The sequence below is a fragment of the Triplophysa dalaica genome, chromosome 14 (assembly GCF_015846415.1).
Source record: "Triplophysa dalaica isolate WHDGS20190420 chromosome 14, ASM1584641v1, whole genome shotgun sequence".
Classification (NCBI taxonomy): Eukaryota; Metazoa; Chordata; class Actinopteri; order Cypriniformes; family Nemacheilidae; genus Triplophysa; species Triplophysa dalaica.
Genome location: NC_079555.1, coordinates 1,121,741 through 1,148,269, shown reverse-complemented (window position 1 = coordinate 1,148,269; position 26,529 = coordinate 1,121,741). Strand labels below are relative to the sequence as shown.

The 26,529-nt window shown below is 41.4% G+C and overlaps 1 protein-coding gene across 1 annotated transcript; it reads left to right on the top strand.

Moving 5' to 3' along the window:
* The first annotated feature begins 98 nt into the window (after positions 1-98).
* On the top strand, positions 99-25,623 carry LOC130435345 (granule associated Rac and RHOG effector protein 1-like). Its single transcript, XM_056765906.1, has 14 exons — positions 99-215; positions 11,889-13,071; positions 16,728-16,940; positions 17,022-17,162; positions 17,287-17,382; positions 17,832-17,993; positions 18,392-18,550; positions 20,064-20,161; positions 20,378-20,503; positions 21,257-22,296; positions 22,572-22,734; positions 22,875-23,012; positions 23,172-23,250; positions 23,414-25,623. Exons 2-14 carry the CDS (start codon positions 12,577-12,579, stop codon positions 23,738-23,740), a joined length of 3,237 nt encoding a protein of 1,078 aa, XP_056621884.1. The 5' UTR covers positions 99-215; positions 11,889-12,576; the 3' UTR covers positions 23,741-25,623.
* The last annotated feature ends 906 nt before the right edge of the window (positions 25,624-26,529 follow it).

Below are 26,529 nucleotides of genomic sequence, written 5' to 3'. Positions count from 1 at the left end.
CAAATATGAAAGTCAAACTGAGGTACGTTCAATCGCTCGGCTGTCGTGTGCACGCTCACGCTCCGAGAACGCCCTCTCTCGGAAGCGGCGCTGCGTCACTTCCGCTCACCACAGACAGGAGGGTGGGGACAAACAGCTGGTAAGCGATGCCGTGATCCTACCGCCGATCGGCTGTTTTTCCGCACCGATGAACGCCTTTCCCGGAGCCACTGCAGGTACGATTATTTTCCCTTTATTCCAGCCGCCGTGATGCGCCCGTGAACGGTTGAGTTCTGACGTGCTCGCGCTGTTTTAAGATCCGTGTCAGCGCGGGCTGCTAACGGCTAGCTGATATTAGCTATATAAATACCGATAATTTCCTCTAAACGCGTTTAAAAACACGCATTCAGTGTCTGAAACGAGTCAGATGACAGCGGGTCAGCGCGCAAAGTGTTATTTGAACGACGTTAGGTTGTGTGTGGGTTGTTTTGGTGAATCCGTATCAGCGTTGACCCGTTAAACCTCATCTGATCTGCTGCAGTCGGACAGTCTGATCTTAATTACTCTCATTAATGCGTGATTAACTGCCCCCGGGGTCCCCTAAATGACACCAGGACCCTTCAACGCCCTGAAAAGGCGCTGAACCGCCCCTGAGAAGACTTAAATACCCGACGGGTGTCACACACGCCCAAGCGGGTGTTAAGAGTGCGTTAAAGGGCTGCAGTGGGGCGGGTCAGCGTTTTTCACCGAGGGTCTATTTGGATAGATTCCTACACATCAGACCCTTGAAGTGTGTTTTTTAGGGTGTTAAAGGGCTACGCTGGGATGCTTCTGTGATTTGGGTTAAACTGGAGCTGATGCGATCAATACATGATCGTCCCGTGGTTAGAAATCAGACATCATCTTGGCGGAACTTTACCGGGGTAACTGTCAGTTTTGAGAGAGAATGTGTATGGGAGTGTGCGCTTGCGTTTGCTGGATAGAGTGCAGAGAATGACAAGCTTGTTTGGTTAAATGATTTGAATATTGACAGCTTGGGTGTTTGTGTGTATAGGAGAGAGAATGCATGTGAGAGAGTTTGAAGATTTATTCGGTATGGATCTCACACGAGTGTCTGTTGTGTCCAGATTTCTTCTTCGGTGGACACATTAGCTCTATATTTGTCATTATTTATAACTAACGTTATATTGCAGTGTGAGTGTCCTGAATTACTCTTTGCAGTGTGATGTCAAATTCCTGAATTCCTGTAGCTCAGTGGTAAGAGCATGGCGCTAGCAACGCCAAGGTCAAGGGTTCGATCTCAGGGATCACACATACTTGGAAAGAAATGTATAGTATAATGCGATGCAGGGCGCTTTGGATAAAAGCGTCTGCCAAGTGCATAAATGTAATGTCAATTTGATAAATGTGCTTTTTTAGGTATATCTGGGAAGGGACGGTATGACATGACAGTATGATAACTTTTCGCAAAAGTGCCAGGCTTTTAACACTAAAATGTGTTATTTTCAAATGTCTGCGTATAAAAACAATAAGTTTTCAACTGGACACAAATACATTTTATTTTTAACCAAGATTCATAGAACATATATGTCAGGTAAAAATAAAGCTTTGAAATTATAATACTGTATTTTTGTCATAAATTAGGCGTAAACATCCAACAGTGCATCACACGACTTAATTATTTATTTTATGTAAAGACCGCTCAAATACCTTAGAAACGGTGTCACAGAAAATTTGAGTGGTTTTGAAACCTTGACTCTTTCAAACCTCGGTATACCTTGAAACCGGTATTCAGCCAATGCCTAGGTATACGTGTTAAGAAATGCCTTTTATATTTAGCATGTGTATTTTAGTACATTGTATTTCTGTGTTCAGTTCTGTTTTCATGTACTGTACTACAGAAGTTCTTATATAGTTTGATGTGTTGATTTCACTCGTCCATGACCCCACGGATCTGACCTGTGACTCACTTTATAGTGTTTTGATGGATGTAAATAGTTTTTTTTTACAATTTAAAGCATTAGCAGTGTCAAGGATCATTTAAAGCTTTGATATTGAACACTCTAAGTAAAAATAAAAGTTGTCAATTTAAGGAAACAATACCATTGAAGATATGGTAAAATGATATGGTTGTGCTGATTTTGTCCATCTTATTTTTAATATAAAATCATTTATAATGATTATCTGCACAGCATGCGAGGTCAGATTAGACACAACGTTTTTGTTTGTTGTTGTGGAAGCTGATATAGTTGGCTTTATTGTTATTGATGTGATGTCGTGTATATTTGTAAGTTTCCACAACGTGCAGTCTGGGATTATTCTCTCAACCGTGATGTGTTTTGTTTCGGTAGAAGTGCTGTTGTAATAACTCAAGCGGCTTTTGGTAAAAGCCTCTTTTGACCATACGGCCGGCCCTCTGAGCTCTTGTAGGCCGTGTGGAGAATGAGACGGGCTGAGTTCATGTGGAATGTATTTCCTGTTTGGGTCGCTCTGTTGGGGAATGAAAAGAACTGTGACTCACTCAATGGATGCAACAGTGAGAGAGAGCGAGAGAGAGAGCTGTTTGAATAACAGAGATTACACACCTGAAACACCTTTTATTTATATTTGTATTAAATATAAAGGAATCATTTCCCCGCCCTTGTCATTTCCAACCTCATTCCTACATGAGTTTCCTCTTCAGAACACATTTGAAGACCAATCCACATTGACTTCCATTGTATGAACACAAAACCACAGAGACATTTCTCAAAATATCTTCTCTCGTGTTCCACAAAGAGTCACATAAAGGTCCATGTAGGAATAAACGCTCTCAGAGGGATGTGGATTTGAGCTTTTTCTGTTTTCGCCAGACCAAAAATAAAATGTACTCGACTTTGTTTGTTTTCTCTGTCATGTGACTCTGAATGGAAAGTTATTTCAGGTATCGAACCTGTAATCTGAATCCCTGTATTGTCTATAAATGTATTTACGCGTTCAGCGCGCGTTAAAAGTGTACAGTGATGCCGTGTCCCATGCAACGCGGTCACGTCTGTTGCTTCATTGAACGGTGTTTGGAATACAAGCCCTGCTGTTGGCTAATACTGTTGCTATGGAAATAATGCTCAGGTCAGACGTGAGCTGCCAAACACGCCGTTTCAATAAAGTTTCAGTGAAAAAGCCTCATCGTCAGAATAATCCACGATGAGTTTAAGCAACGGTCTTGTAAGAGTCTGAGAATGCAGAATTGTGTTTTCTTTGCCTTCTTGCTCACTGGCGAGGGACGTTTCAAGGTTGCTTTAAGTTTGGATATAGTGAGGGTCCGAGGTCTCTCTTTGTGTGCGCGGGCGCGCGTGTGTGTGTTGTGGGCCAGCGGGCTGAAAGAGATATCCCCCTTACAAAGCATTCCAGTGTTGTTCTGAATATGCTGCATTCTGTTGCGACTGCTATTGCAGTTTAGAGTCACAATGGAATCTTTTCATGGGGGAAGGGTGTGTGTGTCTATGCGAGTGTGCAACAGAACGCTCGCTCTTATTTTGCTTCACGGATTTTCAATCGCTGATGTTTGGTCACTGCAAACATATTAAAGTACCAGATATTTATAGGACATATTGTATAGAACGTGACTCAGGTTCAAACTCTTGACTTTTTGCGTGACCACATATGGTTGCTTTGTCGGCAAAATGTCTTTGATGGTTGAAAACTTGTAACACACTGAAAGCTCAGTCTTTGTGCCAGTGCATTGCCTAAATCAATGTGAAAGTTGCAGCAAGGTAAATATTTCTAGTCGGGACAGAATGTTTAATGGAAAAGTTCAGCGCAGGACTTTCTTCATTAGGATTGAATTTCTTATTATAAGGAAGGATTAAGAGGAAGATGGATCGGTGATGTCAAACATCAAGTTGCAAGTTGTTACTTTTTGGGGAAGAAATGTGTAAACTTGCGTAACATACTGATGAATAAGTGTTAATTATGCGATGAATGTGCATTTAAAAAGAAAACACTGCAAGTTTTGATTATGCTGAATTTAAATTATAGTCTGGGTTAAATACAAGTTAAATTTAGGGTTGTTCCACGATTAATCACATCCAGAATAAAAGTTTGCGTGTACATAATATATTTCTGGGCACTATGCTTATTTAATTTGTTTTACACATACACAGACATGTACTGTATATATCAATGCTTCTGACTAACTTTTTTTACTGGGAGCACTGTAACCCCTTGCTGAAAAAGTTCAGCATGCAATGCAATTATTACTTTTTCCCCCAAAAGCTGTATTACTGACAAATACTTCATGATATAGACTTCACTCACAGAAATTATGACGTGCAGTTTTATATGACATTACTCAGTCAGTCAGCGTCATACGCAATCTGCAGACGTGCTAAAATATTGGAAAAATCTGCAGAATTGTCAAACTGTTTTAAATGTGTTCACATTTGTAAAGAAATAGTAAAAATAGTTTTAAAATACTACCTGTCTGCATTTAACTGCCGGTGAAAGTGGTTTGGTTTTGCTAATCATTTACAAAGAGGCGGAGCCTATAGAGAACCACAGAAGTACAGTTTGTAGAAATTTCCGCTAGATTGCGCACGATCAAATCAACAACAATCGCGTAGCTTGATGACGCTGTGTAGAAGCGTGGAATTATGGGATATGTTGTCTTCAACTCCACCGCTGATACATCAATCAGACGGGAATGAGAAATCATGTTAATTCGGAAGAGGTAAAGTTATATAGTTTTATAAATGTTGCGTTTGAGAAAATCATTTCATTTCATTAAAATGAATAAGACCCGAGTAATGTAAGGTTTAAAAAAAATTGTTAGTCATAGATGTTACATTAATTGTCCAATTTGATGGTGTGATAACACTGGACAGTTTTAAGTGTTCAAATTAATCATAGTAAAAGTTATTTTGAACGTACACAAATCACTTTCAATAATGCTTGACTGACCGATGGTACAAACTACTTCCGCATCTGTCTACGACAGTGTCACATGGTTGCTACATCAGTAAAGGCGGTAACAAAGGGAAACGCGGATAGGACGCCATTGACAGGTGACTAAACGGCTCCGGTCCACTGTTCAGAATATAGATTTTCTCAGGATTTAAAAGCAGTTGGAAACATTTGAGATATTGTAAGTACTCAGCTGTAAAAAATATAACATTGGCCTAATGGTTTTTGGATATTTTACTGCTAAATTCTTACAAACTGCACCTTGAAGTGCTAAGGAAAGAATACTGTTTAAACTGCGAATACACCACACCAAATTAGTACTCTGAATTAATTTGAACCAACAGAAAATGTACATGTCATTTTGAAGGAAAAAGTTTTCATTTTATTGTTTATAGTGTTATGCAAAACCAAAAGGCTTGTTTTACGTTATAATGATGAAATCATTGTGTATTAAGTAAACTTTTCGAAGATAACTTCACATAAACTTAAGAAGACAATTGGAAATGATTCAGCGAAGACTCAAGTAATCAACAGATAAATGTCGTATTCTGAACTCCTCCGGGGGTTAGTTTAGTTTTAAACGTCTCAATTCATCGTTCATCCTCAGGCTCATGAAATCCGTCACTGCAAAGGGAATTGAAGTAATGTAGGCACGTTGTATATGTAAACTTGTATGTAAAGAGCTGAGGTGCTGTGACCAATGTGACGATGGCGAGAAACATGAGGTCAAAGACAGACCAGTTGCGTAACTTTAGTGAGGCAGCGCAGAGAGATGCTTCTTGAACGCTTCAGTAATGCTGGATTAGGCCCGATTCACATTTGAGTCTAAAACCGCACGGAAAAGCGAGCTGCACTGCGTTCTCCTTTTTTCCAAAGCGCCTGGACTTTGCGCTCTCCTGGGGTCTGTTGTCGCTAAGCAACCATTGGCCATAATAGCCGTTGAGACAAGGAGGTAAAATCTTGACGGACCACGTCGCCCCTTATTTATGTACACAAAATGTGAATCGGGCCTTAAAGGCGGCTGCTGCACGGAAATTCCACCTAGTATAGACGGTTTCATCTAAGCAACAATAACAAACGTTACTGCGTATGCGCAATTTTTTAACCCTAACTGAACCTCCGGTACACATTCACAAACAATAGAGTGCCTGTAGATTATAACTGATAACAATTAAAGGAGAAACCGAGAAGAAGCGTTACTTGGCTAAACTTGTCTCTCCAATATTTTGAGTTTAGACCGTGATACCGTTTTTTAAAATGCGACCAGATTAAAGACGGTTAAATAATAATACAAATTAATATTAACATCAATTCAATAAAATAAAAGTAGTTATTTACACAAATAGATATATATAGACACTATTCAAACACAAACCGGAAGTGAACTGTCTCAAAAACTGGTCGCAGTCTGGAGCCCTGTATATTTAGGAAATATCTGCACGTATAATATAAAATGTATAATAAAAAACATTAATTGTGTGTGTTTATAAATGCAAAATTAATATGCACAGTACACGGAGATATATTATGGTGTTGTTACTACAGTTTTACACATTTAAAGTCTAAACCGCATGCGTTCTTTGCTTTCCTTGCAAACCGAAGTAGAATATTTATCGGTGAACTTTATTTAACCCCAGAGTTCTTTCAGATCTGCAGATAACAGTCATGCAGTCATTTACGTTTTTGTCCGTTTCTGAGGTTTCAAGCATTAACATTCCCATATGTATGTGTAGAAAGCAGTTCATGCAACAGTGATGTCATCACACAAACAGGTGGTACAGGAAAGACTTTTGGTTTCACAGAGTTTCACAGAGATTGTGTTTCATGGCGTCACAAGACGTGTCCTCCAGTATGGCACTCCTCGCTTTTTTCATCCTCTAAATCCAAAGGTTTTTACAACAAAGATGTTCAAAACAAATGACTTTTCTCACTGTTATCAGTTTATCCACGGCAGGATCTGATCATGTGTAGTAAAGCCATGAGGTAAAGGAAAGAACCTGTTGTCTGTTTAATCTTTGTGTTTCCAAAGTGAACCAAAGGCCATCAGAGGAAAATATTCCCTCAAACATGTTTGTTTAAATCAGATCTCTGCTGGATCTTTATCTATAGTCAGGTTTTAGAAAATAACGAAACACATTCCCAACAGCACACACGCTCACTACTTAGGCACCTTATATGTGTGACAAATGAGAAACTCTGAAGTGAGTGCTCAAGAATTTGAGTTATTATTCATTTGCATTAATTATGTCTACCACATCCTAGAAGTTTGAGAAGTTCAGGTGTTTGGTTTGCCGTCGTATTTGAAGAGGTGATGGATTTGTGTGTGTTTGGGGGGGATCACGGATAGTTGTTGTTTGGTTTCTAACTGGTCTAAACTCGTTCTTTGACTACTTTACCTCGTGTCACATTTCTAAAGGAAAATCCCAAGTACTTAAAGTCTTCATTAATGTTTGTGCGTGCTGCTTAAATTGTAACAGGAGACGTCATGCAACAAAGTATCGTTTTCTATTTAAAACCATGAAATGTTGCAACATTGTCACGGTCTCTCCACGGTATTTTTTTCACCGAGGCCGTCAGTGCTGTATTGTGTTTGTGGCAGTGCTGATGTGAATCGCTCCATTAGTTTGTGGACAGAATGACTCACTGGACATTAATATGAGCAGAATTCCATAAAACTCTGTTTTCCATAAAAACATCTGATCCGCTTCTTTTGGGTATTACGGAATGTGAAATGTGTTTTTGTGCGTTTAGAAAGCGTCACAGCCACACGTACCAACAAAATCAACACAAATTCCACGTCACGCTCCCCTGAGAGTCAAACGCCAGTCCATTATGGGTAAAATGATAATCATGATAATTCTCTCACAATATTAATTACGATTAATAAACACAATTAAGTTCAGAACTTTTGTTTTTAATTTCACTTCAGCGTGTTTATTTATTACTTTACAGTCAATATATGATCAATATATTATGATCTGCTGCCGTTGAACTGCTTCAACACCGTATTTCAAACCACAAAAATAAGTCATCTAAACCTCCACCACAAAAATGCAACTCAATTTTTTTATTTCTTGTTTTCTTTAAATAAATTATTCCTAACAGTCACCCTTCACGTTTGTCTGTGGGTTTTGCAGAAAAGTATTAAAATAGTAGAAATGTAGTGAAAAAATGTAAAGTGTCAGTTTAAAAGAAACAAGCTTTGCAATGATTTTGTGCTTGCTTTTAAAGCATTGATATCACAACGATTATGCTCAATTAATTATGGCAAGCATAAACGGTTAAAATATGATTCATCGTGTAGGCCTAGTAGCAGCAGCTCCCACAATGCACCACGTGCCTGTGAAACTTGAGATGTGTTCACTTTTGGCGTGTTACTGAAATGGAGTCTGAATTCAGGGGGTCATACTTTGTTACTGGGCCATGCGCGACCGGGACACTCTAAAAACATTCTGCAGAGATTGTGACTGTTGAACCACACGTCTCGTCTGTCAGGCAAACGGTGTAATGGAGCGGGAACGGTTCGTCTGGTAATGTCAGTTCAGTATAGTTGTGGCTGGAAGATCCAGTTTCCGTTGTTTTGTTTGCTATTGTCGTTTAATGAATTTAAGTCAAATGATGTGATTTATAAGCAGTATGTGCTGAGATGAGCGCTTCTGACAGCTGCACAGAGCACATGTGTTGATGTCTGCGCCGCACGTAACACTTGTGTTCTCCTGTTGTCCGTCTGTGAATGGGAACTCCAAAAATAATCCTACAGTTCCTCAGACACACTTGAGTTTTCCTCTTGAAGATCAACAGGATTATACTTGGAAATATTTCATTGTTTATCTGAAATGATAACAACCACACAGTGTGTTATATTGTGTAAGTTTGTGTACCTGCTCGACTCCTGGCATTGTCCAGAGATTTTCAGTGATTAAATGTAAAGTTTGTGTTGTGCTGTGATTGGACAACAGACCGAAACCTGTCTGACAAACATTTGTGGAATTCTGCTGGACGTGTGCTTATTGTTTGTCTCTTACATGAAGTTTCACAAACCAGGTGGATCTCGCATCTTTTTTGCAGGTCTCGTATGATCTGGATGCTGATCGCCGTTAGCCGCATTGTTCAGAATCTTCAGGTCCGTCTGATAATGATCCACCTCTGTGTGCGGAGAGGAACATTCCTGAAGCGCATTAGTAACAGATGTGAGGGACGTGTCCTACGATCAGACAGCAGCTGTGTTGTGTTGTGAGATGGACAGTTGTGCTGATCGATCAGTAGTGGATGATAGATGTTGATCTTCAGCTCTTCTTATGATTTAATGTAGCAAAGCAGTGTAGTCTTAAAATATCTGTTCATCTCAATGGCTAATCCGATTTTTTTCCCATAATACTTGGGTGTGTGGAGATCGGTGTCACGTCATTGGATATCTGGCTTGGTAGCGTCATGTGTGTACATTGTACATTGGATCCTTTTGTCTCTCTCTCTCTCTCTCTCTCTCTCTCTCTCTCTCTCTCTCTCTCTCTCTCTCTCTCTCTCTCTCTCTCTCTCTCTCTCTCTCTCTCTCTCTCTCTCTCTCTCTCTCTCTCTCTCTCTCTCTCTCTCTCTCTCTCTCTCTCTCTCTCTCTCTCTCTCTCTCTCACTCTCTCTCTCTCTCTCTCTCTCTCTCTCTCTCTCTCTCTCTCTCTCTCTCTCTCTCTCTCTCTCTCTCTCTCTCTCTCTCTCTCTCTCTCTCTCTCTCTCTCTCTCTCTCTCTCTCTCTCTCTCTCTCTCTCTCTCTCTCTCCCTCTTTGTCTCCCTCTCTATCTGTATTTGACTCCCAGTGTTTTTCTCTCTGGGTTTTTTTCCTGTTGTGTGTTTGAGTTTTAAAAGTTTTCAGTAATATATTTTCTTGGTCAACAGTGTTGATGAGAGTTTTATGAATGCAGTTAACCCTCACCCAAAACTAGACACATATTTTTAGCCTCTTATTGTCTGTTGTGGCTCAGATTCAGAATGAGATGCTCAATATTTTTAGCTCTTGTCCAACACTTTTGTCAACACGATATGAAGGTGATCTGTATTTAGAGCAGAGGTGATCCATCATCACAACACTTTCTTTTCATCTTCTTTGAACCTTTCTGTTCCTCACTCAACCGCTGTGTGTTTTGAAGGAGGTGAAGTGTGTGTGTGTCTGACAGAAACAACACGCCTGTAATCTCTTGGTTTACAGAAAGGAACTCTGTTCACGCGTGTGTTGTCATTCAGTGAGTTTTACAGGCGTCACGCATCTGTTCAGATCCTTCAGAAAGACACCAGACGCTCCACCGGGGCTACATTGGTTGCACTTCTTCATGCCTGTTTTCCTCGATAGCTGTTTGTTGTTTGTCAGCGGAAGTGAGATTTTGAGGTCAGTGGAACAGAAGAGATTGCAGGAATGTTAAACATGCGCCGGTACAATGAAACACAATTACACAAACACACAATCCTCTTCTTACTGTGCTGTATTATGACTTTATTTGGATACGTTTCACATTTATTGTTTTTTCTGATTTGGCTTGCATTGTAAGTGCGTTACTGCAGATTACAATGAGACTTCAGTCTGTTGTGTGAAACATAGAGACTTCATTGTTCAGATGGAGAGTTGTTGCGTGATGTACTTTACATGAGTAATGCATTCTGCTCCTCCAGTCACCTGAAGCTTAAAGTCGCTGAAATGATGATGCATGACTGTGTAAATATGACATGCATGATGACAGTCCACAACAACACGACCGCTGCGGTTTGTGGAGGGAGTTTTGAATCGCAGATAAAGTGACACAAGCCCGGTTCTGTTCTGCACTTCCAGCAGTCTTCTCTCTGGTCCTGTAGCGTCCTGTAAGGTTGTGAACTGTTGTATCAGCTTGTTTTTAAGAAAGTGTTTCGTATTTTTCTCTAAGACAAGCATAAAAAGTGCAACTTTTTTCATCAAAATGTACCGGTAGAAGTCATTTAAATTTGACAAGCGAAAGATGTCAGTCTTGATTTATTTGATACACAAATTAAACTTTATTCTGTAAATACACATTTTACCATTTTATGTTTCGCATGTTTCACATCGGTCAAAAACTACCTGTCAAAGCGACTCACATTTGCATTTTACTATACATTTGTTAAGTATATGCAATCGAACCCGTGACCTTGGCGGAGCTAGCGCCATGCTCTTACCAGCACTAAAAATCTCACTACTGAATACTTGCTTGGCTTTTCAAACTGCTTTTACCTTTTGATCCATCAGTTTTCAAATAAACATTATTTAAAAATCTTGATCTCTGTCGTCTTAGTTAATTCTCAAAGTTAATTTTTTTAATAAAAGACCAAGTTTTCACATGATTTGTTACAGAGCTAGCTGTGTTTCGCAGCTTTTGGTTTTGCATCAAATCTTGGAATTTCTAGAACAACTCGCACACGAATGACTCATTTGTACCGATTCATTTAAACTATTCACTGAATAATTTAAAGTGAACCACTGAGAATGCGCGATGTGAATGAGCTTTGCTTATTTTATTCATTTAGTAAGACTTAAGTTGGCTATAGTGGCCTGAAAAGTTAGTTGAAAATGATAAAAGCTTTATTTGATTAAAAAACATATCTGTGTGGTTGAATCAAAGTAACGTTTATACAATTTAATAATTTTCATCGAATTTTATTTGAACTTTTAATATGTGAAAGTCACTTTGTTCAAGCCACTTAAAGGTACTGTAGGCCTACGTGTGTGTGTTCAAGATCAGGATGGCACCATCTCCGCCTCATTTTGAGCTTGGAAAAACCCCTGGGATATATTAATCTATGTTGTGCTTAAAGACCGTTGAACCAATCATCATCAGTGGCAGAAAATCTCCGCCTGTTATCAGTATAGTGTTTAAAAAAGTGAAATCTCCAGGCGACGCTTGAAAACAAATGTGAAGGCACATCCTCTGTGTGATATGTCACTGACTGTATTTCTTTGTCTGTCTTTCTCGCAGGAAATGACCGAGAGGCCTTACAGATAGTTTGTGCTTTTGTTACTTCAGTCTGCGTTTGCTGAGAGAGTCCTATCTGGAAGCACATTTGTTTCCATTGTGAGTATTAACTACCTCAGATACTGCAAATAGATCAAGAAAGAGAGAGAGCCCGGCCATCTCTCTCCGTCTCTCAGCTGCTCCAGAACCCTCTGACCGACCGGATCCGTCAGAGCCAAGCACAAACGGAACGTGCCAAGGAACACTTTCCTCCTTTCGGAAAATTTTGATGACAGATTTTTTTTTAGAGTTTTCTATTTTTATTAGAGGTCTACAGAAAGCTGGAATTCAGAAGGTTTTTGCTTCCAATTGAAGGATTGACGATGCACTACGGCTTGAAGAGGACACGCAGGGCGGTCGTCTTTTTTCCCTTGTGATGCACATGTGAAGCGCTTCTTAGGGAAAACTACACACCGACAGGACCGTTTCGTTTGGATATTTAGTTGTTTTTGATGTGAGCTGCATCCCGGGTTGCAGCTGGCCTGCAGAATTCTTCAGATCTCTCCCGGCATCTCCAGACGTTGCCGTGTCTCTGATGGAAACTTTAAGCTGTCCGTTTACCCAGCAGGCCCAGGTTAGGTGGCATTGAGAACCCGCGCGCAGGTAAAGCAGGACTTGGAGGACACGTACACCCGGGCCAGGTCCAACACTTATGTATTGTTGCAGCGCACAAGAAAGTAAAATGGACTACAAGCTGCGCTTTTTGATTGGCGGGTCCAAGCACAAAGTGCAGCAACACCAGCAGTACCCGTTGCCCGAGCTCAGCCGGACCCTCAGCGCCCCCTTGGGGTCTTCCTGCTCCACCCCGTCTCCCATGGCGAACATAGGCTCCGCCCCTTCCGCCCCAGCCCTGGGCACTACCACGGCGATTGCGGACATCCAGCAGGGTATCTCCAAATACCTGGACGCGCTGAACGCCTTCTGCCGCGCCAGCGCGTTCCTGACGGAGCTCTTTGGCAGTGTGTTCCGGGACTCCCGATATTCCAAAGCAGCTATGCAACTGAAAGACGTGCAGGAACATGTCATGGAAATGACCGGCAGACTCACCACCGCAATAAAGCCGGAGATCGGCAAGATGCTGATGGAGCTCAGCGCGGGCGCGGCTAACTTTAAAGACCAAACCGACTTCAGCCTGCAGGACGTTGAGGTGAGTCGGTTATTGACCTTTAGATACTGATTCCCAGATGACTGATGCACTGACACATCGGCTATCTTTGTATTCTTATCAATGTGTTGCTTTTAAATCTCAGAGAGGTCAGAGAAAGTTCAAGTCAGGACTGTGACGGGGTCTTGTTTTATATTTGTTAAAAAGCCTGAGAATGAGTGACAAGAGAGGGCCTCTCTAGATCCTTTATAGAGGAATTCCTCCCGTCCGGGGTATTTTGGGAAACCAGACGCTTTCTCTCCAAGTGAACATATTTTGCGGTGGGCTGTTTGATTTGAGCCGTACGGCTCGGCGCTGGCACCATTTTGTGAGCTGAAATGATGCCTTTATGAGCGAGGGTCTGTGCCCTGGTGGATGTGGTCGTAGCCAGAGCAGGAAAGCTTTACACCGCAGGTCTTTAAACGGGCACGCTGCGGCCGCCTAAACACCATCACGCTAAACACAAAACGTCAGAGTTGAGCCGTATGAAACAGAATATTCTGCTAATTCAGAAAACTTTCCCTCTAAAGTGTTTGTCGTGGAATGCTTTCAAGATTCGAACGTGTTTTTATAGTGTTTGTGGAGGCAAATGTGTCCTGAACGCTTGCCCAGGAATCACACGCCGGACTTGGAAAGGGTCAGACGGCTCTGGAAAGTTTTTAATCGTCGTTTTTAAAGTTGTCTCTTCTTGCATTTACAGAGAGTATTGTCTCGGTCGGAGCTCTTGGTTAATGTCAGGCATGCCGTGGAAATGTCTGTGTTTATTCCACAGCTGCCCGCCGAGCTCCTGATGTATTTCTCAGGAAATATTTCTCAAGCGTTAACGCTCGCTCTCGGATCACTTGTAAACACAACGAAGAGCGTTCAGACGGCAGCTGCTGTCTATTCTCTCTCTCTTTCTTTCTCTCTCTCTCTCTCTCTCTCTCTCTCTCTCTCTCTCTCTCTCTCTCTCTCTCTCTCTCTCTCTCTCTCTCTCTCTCTCTCTCTCTCTCTCTTTCTTTCTCTCTCTCTATCTCACTCAATTTTTCACTCAATCTCACTCAATTTCTCACTCAATCTCTCTCTCTATCTCTCTCTCTTTCTTTATCTCTCTCTCTTTTATGTTTGCTAATGAGCTGTTTTGTTTGAAAGTAGCTGTTCCTGTCATGCGGGAATCTACCCGGTGTGTGTGCGTGTGTTTAAATGGGAAAGTTGGCTCTCTTGTTTCCGCTGGCAGGGCGACAGGTGGGTGTTCCCGGCCACGGTTGTTACCTTACACCAGGATTGTCTCAATGAATCGCCGCTTTACAAACACACCCGTAGTGGACTGGAGCTGCTCTCTTTTTGGATATTTGTGTGCACCGGCGCCTTAGTAAGACTACTGACCCTCAGTCAGATTTACTTGTGTCATGTGATCTGGTTTGTTTGCGTTACGTTTAAACACTGACGCTGGGGGATCGGTGACTGGTCGTAGCCAGCAAGACCGGCATTCTTGTCTAATTCTGGAGTGCAGTTCTGAGCTCTATGTGCGGCGCGGCGTCATGCGTTCTGCATGCATTCATGTCTCAGGTTAAAGAGAAGGTGAACAATGCTAACTAAATTATTATTAAATAACATAAGTAAAAAACTATGGATATTTGGAAATTAAAAAAATCTAATTTGCGACTCATTTTACATATTAACTTTTCAAATTTAATTTATGGGATTTCTGAGGTTTTTAAACACAATCATTAGAAAAAAATAACTTTATTCCAGTAAAAAAATGCTGTAGATTTGAAAAGGCATTTTCTTTTAAAGAGTTTCTTGATCAGTGCTGAGGATATGAGATTGGCTCCAGCACTTGTTTTCCATGTCTGCTGTTGCACAAGGCGACATATTTCTATCTTTACAGCTGGGCGTGTGGATATTTTCAGCTGATACCTGTAAAATAAGCTCTTTCTTCTGTAGGGGGGGTTCAGGCCTCTGCGTTTCACAGGCTGAAATACATTCTGACATTCTCTGATGGATGAAATGATAAAGTGTGTTTATTTTAGTGGTCTACACCCTCTCGTCCACATGAGTAACACATTAGTCAGTAAATACTCCTTATTTAGGAAGGATTAGAACAAGGGATGCACCGCTACCGATTTTAACACATAACTGTTGTCCAATTTCGATATTGGTTAATTGCATAGTACTTTACAATACTAACTAGTTTTTTCTGCAGTGAATTTATTTTACTGAACATGAATTCACATTTTAAGAGAGGCATAAGACAACATGATGATCTTCAAAGGTGATTTTGCTCTCCAATATGCCGATGGTGTTAAATTAATCTAATATCGGTGGCCGATACATCGGTGCTTTATATCATCAGAACCCTAACCGCTGCGAATGTTTCTTAGTCTGGTAATGATCATGTTACTGTTGGGATACTTGTCTGATATCCCAAACTTTCCAGGATCATCGATGGGTTGTCTAGCCCAGGGGTCTTCAACTTTTTTCGGGGCAAGGACCCCTTAGAGGAGAGATGCATGGAGCAGGGACCCCCTTATACAAAATGTGTAAACAGAGCTATTTAAATTGAAACAACTTTATTATCACAGCAATATTATGTTAAGACTACATATCATTTATTACATTAGCACTATTAGCCCCGATTCATAAAACGGCACGGAAAATGCGAGCCATGCATGAACTATTTCTATGTGCGGAACGTGGGTCGCCCCTATTTTTGCATGCCTGCCACGCATCTACATTTAGAATTACGAATAAGCGTGCAGAAAAGACGCAAAATGTGAATCGGGCCTTATGCATGTTATGGTTCCACATGCATACTTTTCTGAGGCTTTTTAATGAGATGACTGACCCTGGTTAATGGCACAAAGACTATTCTAGTGGAGGTAGGGTTGTCTCTGGATGCGAAAGAAATCAGTGCAGGTTTAATGCTTCTGTTTTAAAAGCAGGCCGTTTTATTAAGTTTAATGCAGGTGTGCAGCTTAAAGAGAACATTGGTTGTAATATTTCTTTACCCATGCTTTACATTTTTAACAAAAAGTTGGCTGTGAGCAAACGGTAATAAGACCCCAGTTGAAGACCCATGGTCTAGCCTAATAAACATCTGTGAATTATGTCTAAATTCTGTTGAATATAAGTCATGGATGTGACATAAAAACACTCAGAGAATATATTTATTACCAATATACTGAACCATCTGTTTATATTTTACTAAACACTTGTTGATAGATAGCAAACGTCAGATAAATATTTGTCCGTGCACATTCAGAAAAAGGGAAATAAAAATGGATTTGACAAAAAAAGGACACGAGATGACAAACTTTGTAGGATTTCTGTGAATTAAAACACACAAAGCTGAAGCAATAAAACACAACGATTGGAGTAGGGAGGCCTCTTCATAGAACACCAAATATTTACTTTATATTAGTTACGTTATGGATGTGACACTGAAAATGACACTTACATGAGTATGGGAAATCATACACTAAAAATAAAAGCAATGCTTTAAAAACTTAAAGAGAGACCTCACATGGGTATTTAAACCACCAAATGTTTATACCTGTGCTGTTAGTAGAGTGAAAACCTTTAGTAAACACTTTTTTTCTTCATGGTTTAGCACAGATGCAGTTCCACTCGGTGACACAGTATCTCTCTCTCTCTCTCTCTCTCTCTCTCTCTCTCAGGTGTTGGGTCGCTGCTTCCTGACCGTCATGCAGGTGCATTTTCAGTTCCTGTCACAGGCGTTGCAAAAAGTGCAGCCGGTTGCGCAGTCGTGCCTGGCAGAAGCGCTCGCACAGGTTCAGGAGAGGCGAGGGAACGCACACACCCAGAACACAGGCCACGGGCCTCTGACGGACCTGGAGGAAGCCGTCCGCTCATGGAAAGGAGCTTCGGAGGTACATCAGTGGACACTTTGAATTGAAACAGCTCTTCTCCTGCTGTTGTAAACTGAGCAGTCACGTGTGTTTGTGCTGCAGGTGACGGCGTGTCTCAGGGAGAGAGGGAGAGACGGCTGTCTGTCTGGCATTCAGGTCCAGCAGCTCTTCTGCTCTCAGAACACCTGTATACCTGAACATCAACTGAAAGAGCTCAACGCCAAGATCGACCACGCGCTGCAGGTCAGCACACACAAATGTGTTTGTGATGACAGTGATGAGTGTTTGCTTTATTCTGTATATTTCTTCAGGCTTGTTTTGACTCTTTCCTAAAATACAGAACTTGTTATTGTGTGTGTGTCTGCAGGCTTATAAAGCAGCATTAGACTCTTTGGGTCACAGTGAATACGCTCTGAAGGCTGGATTTCAACTTAATCCTAAAGCAGTTGAAGCAGCGCTGCAGGTAAGTGTCTCACACAGGCCGATGTTTGACGTCAGCATCACTCAGTTTAAACACTTCTTCAGACAGAAAGAGACTGTCTGAATGATAACCAACCAGAGTTTGGAAGCTGATATTAATGACAAACAATGAAAATGTGAGAGCAAGGGAATTCTGGCTGGGACATCTCTGTCGAATATGTATGAAATGATTCAGACGTTTAATTTATTCTCATTAAAGCTAGCAGGTGCATTCGTATATTTCATGTAGAAAATGTGTTTTCCGCTCTGTGTTGCACTTAATGTGTTGGGCAGTTGCAGAGGTGTTGCAAGCCGTTGCTAGGTTGTGAGTTAATCTTTCGCTCACTTTCAGGTTAAAGAAGTTTCTGTTTTTATTCGAATGTGATGTCACGAGATGTTCTGTGTATGTGTTCAGCCATTTTTTTAAATCTGTGCTTGTGTTTGTGTGTTCAGGGCTGTTGCAGCGATGCAGAAGCGCAGCAGGCCGGACGGTTTCACACCACGTCTCAGGCCATCCAGTGTGAGTTACCCACAATCCTTGTCCAGATCGGCTCTCATCTGCTCAGAGGAGTTTCCTACAACGAAAGCGCGTCAGACAACCTGAAACTGAAAACGGTAATTCGAACTCTGAAAAATGACAGACTGTAAAGATTTTCTTTGTCTCAGGAGGACGTTCAGCTGTCGTTCATTACAGCCGATACAAGAAACACAAAAAGAAGTCATTGGTGGAGGACTCTCCATCGGCACTCTACATTTAAGATAGCTATGCCCTCGCACCATTCCTCTTGACAGAAGTCCTTTCGGGAGGGCGAGGTTAAAATAAATTAAAAAAAATGCACAGATAAGTCACTAAAACAAAACAATATTCCTTAAAAAAAATAAGATTTTTTTACATTTTGATTTCACGCGTCTTTAAGTTCTAATAAATCAGTAGTTTTCCCTCATCTTTTTCATACTGTAACATGCTGAGAAGTGATCTTTGCATCTCATGTAATCTCTCTATCTCTTCCCAGCATGCCGTGCTGCAGATGATCAAAGACGCAGTAGATCAGAACGGCGGGGCGGTGCGAGACGACTCCCCCGTCACAGAGGTGCTGAGTCAGGTGTGTCCCTCCAGCTGGAGAGGAGCGTGTAAGACCGCCGTTCAGCTGCTGTTCGGACAGGCCGGACTGGTGAGTATCTCTCTTGACCGTCAGCATGGAGTCTGGTTTACTCTACAGCTCAATCTGAAAATGTTTATGTGGGTGATTCTCATGAAATCTGGGTTTCAAGATGTCAAACATGATCTTCTTAAAAACATCAACAATATCCCTTGATATTCATTTAAGACAAAATATGGCATTCATTTCAAAACTTTTACTGACCGTTAAAAAAATATACAAAAAAGGCCTTAAATATTCTCATTACCTTACATTTAAAACTGTCAATCTCATGACATGTTTTGCTAAAAACAAGCGAAGCCATGATGCCTAAGAAAGGTTTTATTAATCATACATAACAAGACGTGAATTAATTGTATTTTATATATAAATAATTTATATATGCATAGATATATACAATGTAAAATTTCTTTAAATGTGGAAGACTACCTGTATTGGTAAAGAGAAGGGAAAACGTTGTGTACACCGTGTGACAAGAGATTATTACGTTTTTAACTAGAATTTTATTTTAAGGAATTTGTTATCTTGTTAGCCATTTAGTAGGTACTGGTGGGTGTGTTTCTTCACATCAAATCAAACTTAATGTAAATATGTTTGTGTGTGTGTTTAAACAGTCCTGGACAGTGCGGAGGATGAGAATATCAGTCCTGGACACTTCTTTCTTCCACTATTTCTTCATTTTTATTACACATGAATATTCTTTCAATCATTTTTTTGTCATTTGAGATCTGAAGATCTGATTGTTTTTTTCAGAATATTTTAATTTTACTCTGTATAAATGGCAACATCCACTCAGACAAATCAGGACACGTTACAATCATGAGAATTTCATCAGCAAAAGCAATAAAATACATAAAGAATGAAATAATTCCTTTGTGCGAGGTAGAGATCACGATTACCTTTATCATGATCATTTTTGTGTCACCGAATTGTATGTTTAATTATTCAAGTCTTTACTGCATGATGTTTCAGTGGTCTGTGAGAATCACCCCAGTAATGAACATGCATGTGGTGAATGAAATACAGCTGTCGTCAGGAGATTCATCAAGAGATTCCAGCATCGCTGTGTTGTTGACGCTCAGAAAAGAACGGGAAAATAATAAATCCTAAAGGTCACCGGTTACAGGAAAATGATTTATCAAACTCATACATTTGTTTCCATGTTGCTGTTCTTTCCTCGCTGTGTGTGTCATGATGACCGTGACCGTTGTGCGTTTCCACGGAGAGTCCCCTTCAGTTGAGTCATGCCGAGGATACACCTGCACTATTAATAACAATGGTCCACTTCCTGTTTGATAGGAAACACCCTCCTTGTTTCAATGGGCACTTATGGCGCGGCTTCTTTTCAAGAACTGTGTGAAGTGTTTTATTTGTGTCGTTGAGGGGATCGGCTCTCTGTCTGTCTTCTGATGTTAGTTTCACTGAGGAATGATTGATGCTTCAGGGGAGGCTAAACAACATGAACATGATTTTATTACTCGTGCGTGTTATCAAACATTCTGCCTGTGTGTGTGTTTGTACGCAGGTGGTGGTCGACACGGCTCAGATCGAGAATAAGGAAGCTTACGCCCCTCAGATCTGTCTTGAAGGATCTAAAGTTGTGATCCAGGTTCCCTCCACATGGTGAGTAAATCTTATACTTACAGAAGTCGCCTGGAGGACGATGGATTGACGTTGATCTTGTGTGGGAGTGAAAGCTGCTTTATAAGTTATTTATTTTTAGTAAAGTTAAAAAAATTGCAAATTTACTTTTTGTATGCTTAAAAATCACAGGATTGTTTTATGAAAGTCTATATTTTAGAGAAGCAAGTGCAGTATTGTCTGGTTTGTGTCTGTCAGGTGTCTGAAGGAAGATCCAGCCACCATGTCTCTCCTGCAGCGCTGTCTGGATCCAGAGAAAACCCTCGGCCTGGTGGACGTGCTTTACACAGCCGTCTTTGACCTTCACAGCTGGAAGGAGCGCAAGTCAGTTTCAATCAGACACTTTCTAAGAGATCAAGAGAAGGAACGAGAAACAAAAACCCATCAGTGTAGATGAAAAATAGATTAAAGTGTAGCAGATGTTTGAATATTTTGTAATATATTTTTTCTCTTGTGCTCCGTTTACAAAACCGTGAATGAGGAATGAACACATTTAAAGGGATAGTTCACCCAAAAACTAAAATGTGTGTTTATTTACTCACCCTCAGGGCATCCGAGATGTAGGTGACATGTTTTCTTGAGTAGAACCATAAAGAAGATTGTTTGATAAATCCGCAGTCCTCTCTGCTTCATATAATGGGAGTCTATGGGGTCCACAAGTCTTAAGAGTTCATAAATCACATAATTGCAAAAAAGCGGCTCCTGGCGACATGTTGACGTCTTGTGAAGCGAATCGTTTGATATTTTCATAAAACTGAACGTAGTTTTTAATAATATTAGCCATAATGTGCAGCCTCTGCACACGGCCCAAACGCTCAACACTCCTTAGACTCTTAGACAGGTGGACCCCATAGACTCCCATTATATGAAGCAGAGAGGGCTGTGGATTTATCAAACAATCTCCTTTATGGTTCTACTCAAGAAAACATGTCACTTACATCTCGAATGGCCTGAGGTTGAGTAAATAAATGCACATTTAAGTTTTTGGGTGAACTATCCCTTTATCATTGTATTTTTTTTAACACTCGAGTTTTCAAGTTTGATGAAGTAATTGTGGGATGTTGTCTATGTCCACAGGGAACAAGCTCTGCCCACCATACAGATACAACTACAGCGCGACGTAACCGATTACAGCAGCCCTGTAGATCTTCCAACAGGACACAGCTCCAAGCCTTCCAGCGGCCTCCCCAAAACCATCTCCAAACTCACCTCACGCTTCACCAAGAAAACCTCCTCCAACTCAAGCGCGGGGGGCAGTTACTCCATCCCCAGCACCCCATCTCGAAGTGCCCTCACCAGCAACTCGGAAGACAAACCCGGGCGTTTGCACAGCCTGTTGCAGATGAGCAGCATGCCTTGCACGCCCGACCCCAGCCACGCTCAGATGGCTAACGGGGCGTCCCCGGACGAGCAGGGCATGAACCTGCCCACCGACCAGGAGATGCAGGACGTCATCGACTTCCTGTCGGGCTTCAACATGGGCAAATCCCAGCAGGCATCCCCGCTGGTAAAGAGAAGGAACTCCGTGGCGTCCACCAACGCAGCTGACTTGAAACCGCCCAGTGGAGCAGCTCCGCCCACCTCGCAGGCTCAAGTCGCTCATAATGTGTTGCAGTCGCTGGCACAAAGCCTGCAGCAGTCGACGCCACCGCAACAACAACAGCAACAACTACCGTCTACCCCCAAACAACAGCAGCTTCCACAGTCACAGCCCACATCCCAAGCCCTGCAGTTCTACCAGCATCTGCTGCAGCCGATTGGTCAGCCGCAGCCTCAACCGCAGCCACAGCAGGCGGCGCCTGTCTCCCCGCAGCTTTCTTCGCAGCCTCCTCAGCCTCTCTCGCAACGAAGAGTCCCCAGCAAGTGGCCGCAAGGTCCGCTGGGCGGTCTCTCCCCGATCGGACCCATGTCTCAGTGGGCCGCTCCGGGCCTGCCGGACCTCAGCTCGGACCTCTACAGCCTGGGGCTGGTCAGCACGTACATGGACAGCGTCATGTCGGAGATGTTGGGTCAAAAGCCACCGCAGGGCCCGCGGAACAACACCTGGCCCAACAGAGACCAAAGTGAGCAGAGTCTGTTCGGAGTGCTGGGTGACTCCATGCCCTTTGACCCGGCAGGTGAGCGCAGTCTCTTCAATGTGTTTTATTATTTGACATTGACAACGGCATGTCAGTTATGCTGATGCAATTAGTTGCTATTAGTTGTTGGCAAAAGTATGAGGACAATGTGCATTACTGTTTTTGTGATGTGTGTGCTCTCTCCCTCTCTCTCTCTCTCTCTCTGTCTCTCGTGTCTGTCTGTGATGGAACTCTATTGTGTATTTATGCTGTGCTGGACAGTTTCAACAAAGAGCAGGATACATCTCAACTCACTCTCTCTCTCCCTCTTTCAGTTGGGTCGGATCCAGAGTTTGCGCGTTACGTTGCTGGTGTGAATCAGGCCATGCAGCAGAAACGTCAGGCGCAGCACGTTCGGCGCCCCAGCAACACCCGCAGCAACTGGCCACACCCTGATGAGCAGCACCGTGGCTGGCCACACCCAGAATACTACGAGGGGTGAGTGCCGCTCGCAGACAAATCACAGCGTGCCACACAACTTCCGTTTGGACACAAGACTGTGTAATATATGATGAGTCTGTTCTAGTTAGTTTATCAGAACTATTTTCAAAGATGAACATTTGTGCGTTTTTGAGCAGGGAGGCGGTCAACAGTGGCTGGTCAGCCAATCAGGGCGACTCTGCCAGCTCGAGTGACGAGACGTCTTCAGCCAACGGGGACAGTTTGTTCTCCATGTTCTCTGGGCCTGACCTGGTGGCAGCTGTTAAACAAAGACGGTAACAAAGCAAATTTATCTTAAAAAGATGTGACGTGAGTTTGTGATTTACAAAGAGAAAAAAAGTGTAAGCATGAAATCAATCCTTCTGTGGAAAAAAACTCATAAACCACATATGCCAACATGTGTGTGTGTGTTCTTATGTTACGTGTGTTTTTAGGAAACACAGTTGTGGTGAACAGGAAGTGTGCACTCTGCCCTCTCCTCCGCTCCATCACTGCAGTGACGACAGTAACCAGGTAAAAATGAGTCACTTAAACACACATCCCAAGATACTTGAATCTCTTTAAAAAAACAGCCAAATATCAAATGCTAATTGTACTCATCTCAAACTATATCTTAAAACTTTTTCCACCGTTTCCTGTTCTCGCTTCACGTGTGTCATGTCGCTTGACTTTACAGGACTGCAAAACTAAAACGTGGCCTCCTAAAGCTCCCTGGCAGCACTCCTCACACACCAACACCATGCCCAATCCCAGCTCTTCCCTCTATCAGATGACCATCCCCTCCAGCCAATGGAGCGACTCCATGCAAATGCTGCAGTCTCCGGTGTGGTCGACAGCCAGCGACTGCCCTCCATCCTCTGGGATCTCCTCCCGCTTCCCCTTCACACAACAACAACAACAACAACAACAGCAGCAGGTCGCCCAGCAGAAGATCCTGAACAAAGGCTTTAAAACCTTCCCGCTCAAACCTGAGCACCGACCCTCGTACCTCCACCAGTACTGAGCACCTGATCTGAGATCTGAGTACTGCTCACTGAACCAGGCTGCGTTCAGAGGCTCAGCTTATCGTGGATGAGATTCACAGCACTCATCCGGTGCTTCGTACAAACACCGCCGGAGTTTCTACCTTGTGCTAAAGTTTGCAGTAAAACCCACGTCCTCCCGGTCCAGACTTCACGCGTGTAGATTAGATTTCGTTCACCTAGTGTTTTCATAGGGAAGTTTGCATTTAACATAGTGGTTAATAACGGTTTTGTACACAGATGCGTGTCAATCCCCCAAACAGAAACGTAACTGCCTTTCTCACTGTCCAAAAATGCATGATTTATTTAACAGCAGTTAGTCTGACCATTTCACTGGCAGCCGGTTCGCTCCGAGCCGCACGGCGCAACTGAAGATGTAAATGTGAGCCCATGGCGGAAAGCTCGTGATAGATTAAAGATGCGTCTAAAAAGCTTCAGTCTTGCCGTGGCGATCGGGTTTGCGTTTACACGCTGGGTCTCCTGAGGCGACATTTCGAAATGCATGGCCATCGTGCTCACACACAGCGCTCTATTGCAGCTGCATTACGAAGATCAAGGGGGGTCCCGGTTCATGAACCGGACGTCCCCCAGAAACCATACTGTGTTTAAATAGCTGTAACTGCCAAATCTCCCGTCACATGACCCAGACTGCAGCTCTCAGCTACTGTTCCATAGCTTGTTAATGACTCTGGAAAAAAAAAAAGAATAAAAAAGAACTATAAATAATTCACTTTTTATGAAGAGGCTTTGAGCAGGCTCGGCAGAAATATAATAACCATAGCAGAGGTGTAGTTTGAAAAAAATACACTACTTTTTCAACATCTGACATTAAAAAAATTAAGAAAATATAAATAAAAAAGGATGTTAGCAGTAAGTAAACTTGTGCCATGTTGTTTTGAATAGCACTTGCAGATATTTTCTCTAACCAAAGGATTGTTTAGAAGGGGGAAATGGTGCTTGAAATAAATAGAAATGCCGTTTGGGAGCCGTAGTTAGAAATATATATATATATAAATAAATAAAAATGTATGGAAAATCAAATTTCTTCATGTGCTTTTTTTCTGATTGGCTGACTTTCTTCACGAAGACACTAATGCTTACAATGAGAAAAACATTTTATTCCTTTAAAATACAATATATTTCTTGTACAAATATTGACAGTATTAATCTTATTTTTGTATTTTCTTACACATTATATCATTACTGTATACATTAGCGTAATATAGGCTTATTATTAGGTATAAACATTATTTTCCCAAGATGTGAAGCACATTTTTTCTTTCCTATAGAGTTTAACTTTGCAGAGGATCCAAATACGCCATTATAAACACTAATAAACAAACATTACGGTCAGATGGGGGTGGTTTTTTGGTTTCTGTGGTTTGGGCTGCATCTTAAAGGCCCAGAATGTTCATTTCTGTGATGTTTGCTAATACCAATGTTGCCTGTATTTATGATATGACCATGTTTTCTGAAAACTAACATACTTACCATGTTTACAGAGAATCGTTTGCTGTATAGAAATATCTCTTTTTAGAGTTCTGTGCTTTGCACAATCAAAATGTAGATTTGTTGCTTTTTGTCTGTGTTTTTCTCCCAAACGTTGCGATTTTTTTTTTTTTTAAATAAGACAACATCATTGATGACCTTGGACTGTAACGCTCAACATTTCTAAGCTGTGTCAAATGGTTTACTAGTGGCTTCAAAACATTAAAAATTTAAAAAGAGAGATATTGATGTTGACCGGGCAGAACACACGAGGGGGGGCTGCTTGGCTTCTGTTGCTTATTGTCCACTACAGCTGGCAACCGATTATTTCCAAGTGTACCAGCAGTGCAAAAAATAAATATATAACATAAAACAATGTCTGCTTTTATTTCATTCAACACACACACTCACATGTTGGCTTTCCATGTTTTTAGAATCGGAAAAGAGCTTTATTGCCACACACAAGGAATTTTCTTTGTTTTGAATGTCTGTACTAGAAGCTTTCAACACCAATGACAATACAAATATAAAAAGATTGTAAAATATGCATATATAAAATAAAAGACTATTGCACAGAAAATGGGGATCATAACATATAAGAGACATTTTACAGGGTAGTATATAATAGAATATGGCGTCTTTCATAATATGTATACTGTTATATTATACTTTTCATATTTTATGCTGTAATTTAAAAAAATAATTAAACATCATTTGTGTTTTATTGACTGTTTCCTTCAAGGGGACTAAATAACGTGCCGACAAGATAAAAAATGACTCGTATAACTGACTGAAACTGATAAGGACAAAATATTTAAATGTCCCTGATCGTCATTAAATGTCAAATATCATTTTTAATAAGATATACATGATTAATAATGAAAAATTGATTTATTATCTGCGTTGATGTTCTGCGCATGCGCAGTAGCCCTTCGAAAGTGCGTGTTTGTGTGAACGATGAAGAGCAGCCTGTTAAACATCAAACAAGCCCCGCGTACCGCTGAAGGTATTTGAGATGGTTTTGACTTATTTCTTTATAGACTTTAATCGATGCATTTGTACAGCTTAACAAATGAGTCGTTTCAAATAATAAAACTGTATTTATTAATAATCAACCCGTTAGTATCTGAGGTGAAAAACTAACAACGCCCCTCAGCTTCAAACTGTTTTTAGTCGACTGTCATGACAATTCTTTAATAAAAAAGTATGATTTTCAGTTAGTTTTTATTTAACACTAATGCTGGCTAGTATATAAATTAAAATATTCACATTTGTACCATTG

What these genes read in the sequence shown, in the direction of transcription:
- LOC130435345 (XM_056765906.1), top strand. Translation starts at nt 12,577, where the DNA reads ATGTATTGTTGCAGCGCACAAGAAAGTAAAATGGACTACAAGCTGCGC. An exon ending in TGTTCGGACAGGCCGGACTG is followed by an intron (nt 18,551 to 20,063) that starts GTGAGTATCTCT and finishes GTTTGTACGCAG; the next exon opens with GTGGTGGTCGACACGGCTCA. An exon ending in ATCCAGGTTCCCTCCACATG is followed by an intron (nt 20,162 to 20,377) that starts GTGAGTAAATCT and finishes TGTGTCTGTCAG; the next exon opens with GTGTCTGAAGGAAGATCCAG.